General features: G+C 40.4%; 1 protein-coding gene across 1 annotated transcript; it reads left to right on the top strand.

Annotated features, from left to right (window-relative positions):
• Nucleotides 1-270: 270 nt before the first annotated feature.
• Nucleotides 271-5235, top strand: LOC118220275 (proline-rich transmembrane protein 2-like). Its single transcript, XM_035404076.1, has 5 exons — nucleotides 271-638; nucleotides 1428-1741; nucleotides 1976-2274; nucleotides 2368-2494; nucleotides 2617-5235. The coding sequence occupies exons 2-5, from the start codon at nucleotides 1477-1479 to the stop codon at nucleotides 2631-2633; spliced, it is 708 nt and encodes a 235-aa protein (XP_035259967.1). The 5' UTR covers nucleotides 271-638; nucleotides 1428-1476; the 3' UTR covers nucleotides 2634-5235.
• Nucleotides 5236-5636: the final 401 nt, after the last annotated feature.

Genomic DNA, 5636 nt, shown 5'->3' with positions numbered 1-5636 from the left:
CTTAAACATTTGTGGGTTAGATGTGCAGACGAAGGAACGCCATGGTTGAACAAAACGTTTAGGCTACGGTTATTTATTTATTTGTTTGTTTGTTTGTTTGTTTATTGTTTGTGAACGGGAGCATGCATGCAGTGCGTGGCATGAAAAGTGGGGAGGCGTAGCAATTTCGATGGCAACAAAACTCGCGGCGGCACTGAGAAGCGAAGCAGAAGCATGTCCCTGCTGTATCAGCAAAAGAAACACCCTGTCGGTAGCCCCCCAGTAGCCACTACCTCACCTACCCCGTCCCCGCATCAAATTAATTTAGCATCACACTCCTTTCATTCTTTCGTGTTCACCCTCCCTTTCCACTCACGCCCTTCCCACAGCAAAGCAGTGGCAGAGAAAGGGAAAGCGCTATATTATGCTTCATGTGGATCGGCTACGAACAAAGAGAAGGCTGCTCTTAACGTAGTATCTGGGGACGTCCGAATAACGAGTCTATTTCGCGTATTTTATATTGCGATTTTTAAAGAAGTTTTTGAACAAATTCGTTTTGGTTTCGTTCACTTTCCGTTTACCGCCTTTTGAGGTGATTTCAATTACGACTGTCTGGCGTATCATTTTTCAGATGTTTTTAGGATTGGCATAAGTAGAAGGTGGGTTGTGTTGGATCTTTGGATGTTTTATTTAAACATTTCTTTTGTCCTGAAAGTTAAAACGCGTGTATCAAATGTGGGTGTGTCACTGCCTGTGCGTATGTTATTCTTCTTTAGAATGGTCTAATTGTGTAGCTTAACGTCTGCATGTATTTGTGTAAATGACAGGGTCAGTCTTCCTCTCCCATACAGCTCTTTTGAATGGGTGTTTATTTTACACGTTGGCTGAACATAGCATGGTTACAGGAAAATTATTTTCTTAAGCTATTTTCACCGCAATTCAGCGCGCGCGCGCACACACGCACACACACACACAGACACACACATTTCCACTTTAGCATCTCTCTCGCTCTCCATATGTCTGCTCTTCCCTGTGGCTTTGTCTCTCTCTCCCTCTCTCATGCATTTCTTGTTCAATATCAGAGTGCATGTGGAGTTATTACTGTATACTCTTTGAATACAATAAAATGCTCTTTTTGTACACTGCACCTTATGCATGGTCATGCACCTTGCCTTCTCTCTGTAAAAATACAGCCAATATTGAATAGCCACAATGAATAGTAGACCACCACAATTGCAACCAGAATGGCATGGGTCTGTAGCCCAGGTGGAGCTTTGTTGTAATGGTGCTGTGTTGGACTATATGGGTATAAATATAAATTTAATGGGCCTATCTATTTTTTTGTTTATCACCCAAAAATAAACAATACAATAAATAAATGCTTAATGTTAAACTTCATTTTTTTGTGATTATGTATTTGTTTGATATGTGCCCCTCTTCGACCACAGACGTAACAGAACCAGTTGCAGAGGAAAAGCCACGGTTGTTGCTTCCACCATGTCTTTGAACAACAAAAGCATGCAACCCACCCTTGATCCCAACACTGTCTCCGCTGGACTGAGGGAGGGACAAGGACCACAAGACCAAGAGGGAAAGGGACAACACGAGGAAGCATGCAGCCCCAGCTCTGTCACCTCTCACCCAGGGACAGAGGAGCACCAGATTCTTCTTCCTGCCAAAGAGTCGGCCCCTGACCGTGCCCCTCATGGAGAGGTCCCGCCCAAAGGGAAAGTGGTTGTTGTCGATGAGAAGATGGAGAACAGTAAATACGGTTTCAGTTAATCACATAATTTGTTAATGAATGCTTGTACTTCTGGTGCTATTATGAATCTTTTGTTTAGAGTTTCCTAAAATACAATATTTTTGCATCTTGCAGTCCCTTCAAGATTTCAAGTTCGTATTATTTTATGCATTTTTACTAGGAAGTTCTGCACTTGTGGAAAACATATTTGTCAGGTAGAGCATTTACTATTTCCATTCTTATTCTCTTTCTCAGGCAATGGGATTTGCCCTGCCCCTGCAAATATTACTTCACCCTCCTCTGTCCCCTCCCCTGCTCGGCACCCGCATGCCAAATCCTATTCTCACAAGGGAAGGGTTAGGGCTGGCAGTCGGTCTGGCTTACTTGGTCATGTGACTGCATCGCCACGCCCTTCCCTGTCTCATCATCCCAGCATTGCTTCTAGCAGCCCTGGAGATAGGGCCAAGCCCAGGGACTACCTGGTCTTGGCCATCCTGGCCTGCTTCTGCCCTGCATGGCCTATCAACATAGTGGGATTTGCTTACTCTGTCATGGTGAGTGGAGGCGCTCTGTCCCTGTATGTTTGCATAGTGAGGTCATTTGTGTTTTGTGCTGGAAGGGGACTGTAACCTCACTTCCTCTCTCAGTCCAGGAACAGTCTGCAGCAGGGTAATGTGGACGGGGCGCGACGTCTGGGCCGGGTGGCCAAGCTGCTTTCTGTGGCCTCTCTGGTGGGAGGAGTCGTCATTATTGCCTGCATGGTCACCTGGGGAAGTGAGTATCTATCCATGATGGTTTTCTGTATTATTCTGAAATGCATCTTGTTTCATGGTTTTGCTTTCTATATGAACTATGCATTAAAAAAACATTAAGTACAGCTTTCCCCTCTGTTTCAGTTCAATTGAAATCCTGATCACCTCCCTCAGCACAGACCAGGATTTAAGGAAGCACTGATTATAATATTCCAATAATCACCCTTCTCTCAGAATTCACATTTCTCTCTACCATGTTTGGTTGTGGTTTGATCACGGCCACCAAATGCAGAGAACAGCAGCCTGTAACTCTAAACAGCCTTTTTTGGTGGGTGGGCAGGAGGGGAGGGGAGGGGGTGCTAATGAGAACCTACAGTTTACACTAATGTAGATCAAGGCATCTGTTCAATCAGCATGACTGAAGAGCCTCTATGACACCAAGCTGTGTTGTACTCAGTCCAGGATTAGAAGCTTCACATATGACCCCATGCCTAAAACTGTGCCATGATGGAAAATTGAGCAGAACAAGGAACTGAGGACAAGCAAATACCTGCATTATAGAGCTATAAAGATGTTTGTATCACCTCACTATCCTGGAGACACCATCAAGTATCAACCTTGAGTCAAAATGGAAGTGTGTAAACAGCAGATTTGTACTAATCTAAACAAGACTTTCTTCATCATTTACTACTTTTATTTTGCAAGATGGATATGGACATACTGTACGGTAAGACTGGTTTGGTATTTTTTCTTTCCATTTTACTACATTCTACAATTTTAATGAAACTATAGAGAATCTAAGCCTCACACAGAAAGCATGACAAGAACTCACTGTGATATGATGAAAAGTATACACACAAATAATATTTCAAGGTTTGGACTTGGCAAATTGCAGAGAGCTGTGAAAGTGTGCTTAAAACACAGCATATACACACCAACATGCACCAAGAGCAACAGACCCCATAATGGATGTAAAGGAGTTATGGTTGGATTAGAGTGAAACTACAGGTCTTTGGCAAAGCAAAAATGTAAGGAAAGACTGGGATATGCTATACAAATTGGTATAAAATGTTTTTATTTAAACCACAAAGAATGTGAGTACATGGGGAAAAATAGATGTAAATAATAATATTTCACACTTGTATAGTCACATCAGCTGTTTCCATGTCAAAATCATGACAACATGTCACTTCAAGATTTTATTCCATATTTTATCCATTAACAATGATCTGTGATATTAAGCAGGCTTCTTTTGTAGCCCTATTTACTTTTAAAGAGTGTGGTTTCCTAAGTTGTATTAGACTTCACACACAGCTTTAAGGTTAAAGCCTACAGCTTTTCCTAGTTTTAAAACTAGAATACTATCGAAAGTGTTAATATTGAGCTTGTGTAAGTGACTGTTAACTTTCATTTAGTTAATTAAAATATCTCTCCAGGTTTAGGTAAAAAAAAAGGCTGTGGCTAATCTCCATCAGGACCCTTAATGTACAGTGTGTGTATAATTTTAAAGTTGTGTTTGAGAGTGCATTGCTTTATTGTTGAGCCTATTTGAAAAGATGAATTGGCAGACATGCTGCAGTGTTACAGTGCTACACAGACAGCCGACACGACGGTGCATTTACAAAATGTATGTCTACACCTCAGACGTCAACGGACTGGTGGGTACAAGTATGGCCAAGTCCTCTGAACATTGTTCTTGTTTATGTCTTAAGGGCACTGTGAGGGTGGCATATGTGTTTAGTTATTTTTGCAAGTAATTTAGGTTATATGAAGAGTCAGGTTACAGTCCTTTTCTCAGTTAATGTAGCACAAATACATGAGGTGGAGATGAGTGCCTTCTTCACCCTGACCCACAGAAGAAACTGCTGCATGCAAAGAATAAACAGTTTTTACTTTTTTAAAGGCAATGTACAGTAGAAGTACTGATCTGTATAACCAACCTTCTCTGATATACTGCTGGAAAAAATATATAACTTTTTTGTATGTGTATCACTTTAATGTCTCAATTACAATTGTGAATCTGACTGTTAACACACACACACACTTTGTGGAAATGTTGGAGAAGGTTCAAAAATTTTGTGTAGTGTGTGTATGGGAATGCTTTATTATGTTATAAGCTCAATACCTCCAGTTTTACAATTTTCTTAATTGTTTTTGTTTTGTAATTTATTTGTGTAAAATGACAAAACTGTGCATAGTCAGCATCCAACCAATGAAAATGACACACTATTATAATACGTTTGGAATTCAGACATATTGTAGTAAAGAAATTGTGAGTTTCTATTTAAATTGGGTAATTTTTATTGTCACGGATTCTGTGTTGATACTTTGCATATGTTTACATTCCCAGCAGGGGCACGGTAAGGAACTAGGGAGTTGTCCACTTGTTAGCTAGGCAGTTTTATGTCTTTTCCCATTTATTTGTTAGCTATTTTGTAAAATGAAAATAGTATGGCCTGTCAATAGAGTCCATCTTGGAACTTTCCTCAGTTTGTTGTGGTGGAACAAGTTGAAATTGGAGTTAATTTGTTAGCTTATGTTTAAACTGGTTTATGAAAGACAGGCAAACTCTGTAGTATTTCTTATGCAAGTCTATTTGTTACGTGATGACTTATTACTCAATAATTAAAACATTACACAAGTTTTGTATAACCTGCCAGCATTGCAATGGCTGGAAATGGTCTTCACTGGCATGCATTCCCACTTAAATCATATTTGTATTTAAATCATATTTCTGTAATAAAACAGCCATGCTAAAGCATATCTATGATATGGACATCTCTGTCTTTATGCACTTGTATTTGTCATTTTAAAATGTGTTTTGGATGTTTCTGGGTCTAGAACTCTTTTCTGTGTGGGGAGGGGTGGGTGTGGCTACAGAGTCTGTGGTTTGGGATCAGATTTCAATAGAGTGTTTGTTGCTATAGCTCGCTGACAGGGCTTGTTGAAAAACTATAGTTACTATAGCCTTGGGGATGAAAAGCCAAGGGGATGAAAAGCAATGCAGAGCTGGCTTGTTTTTTGTTGGACCTGTAAGTAACGTTACCTCTAGCTATACAGCTAGGGTTGGCAGATGTCCAATTTTTAACCGGAATGTCCGGTTTTAAAATAATTTGTACATGTCAGGTTCGTGGCCTAATGTACAGTCCAAGTAACTGTTGGGA

Source organism: Anguilla anguilla, chromosome 2, assembly GCF_013347855.1.
Source record: "Anguilla anguilla isolate fAngAng1 chromosome 2, fAngAng1.pri, whole genome shotgun sequence".
Taxonomy (NCBI): Eukaryota; Metazoa; Chordata; class Actinopteri; order Anguilliformes; family Anguillidae; genus Anguilla; species Anguilla anguilla.
The sequence above is the reverse complement of the archived record's forward strand: the minus strand, read 5'-3'. Positions and strand labels throughout refer to the sequence as shown.

Coding starts and splice junctions, on each gene's coding strand:
- LOC118220275 (XM_035404076.1), top strand. CDS start 1,477: ATGTCTTTGAACAACAAAAGCATGCAACCCACCCTTGATCCCAACACT. Junction 1,742..1,975: donor CGATGAGAAGATGGAGAACA/GTAAATACGGTT, acceptor TCTCTTTCTCAG/GCAATGGGATTTGCCCTGCC. Junction 2,275..2,367: donor GATTTGCTTACTCTGTCATG/GTGAGTGGAGGC, acceptor TTCCTCTCTCAG/TCCAGGAACAGTCTGCAGCA.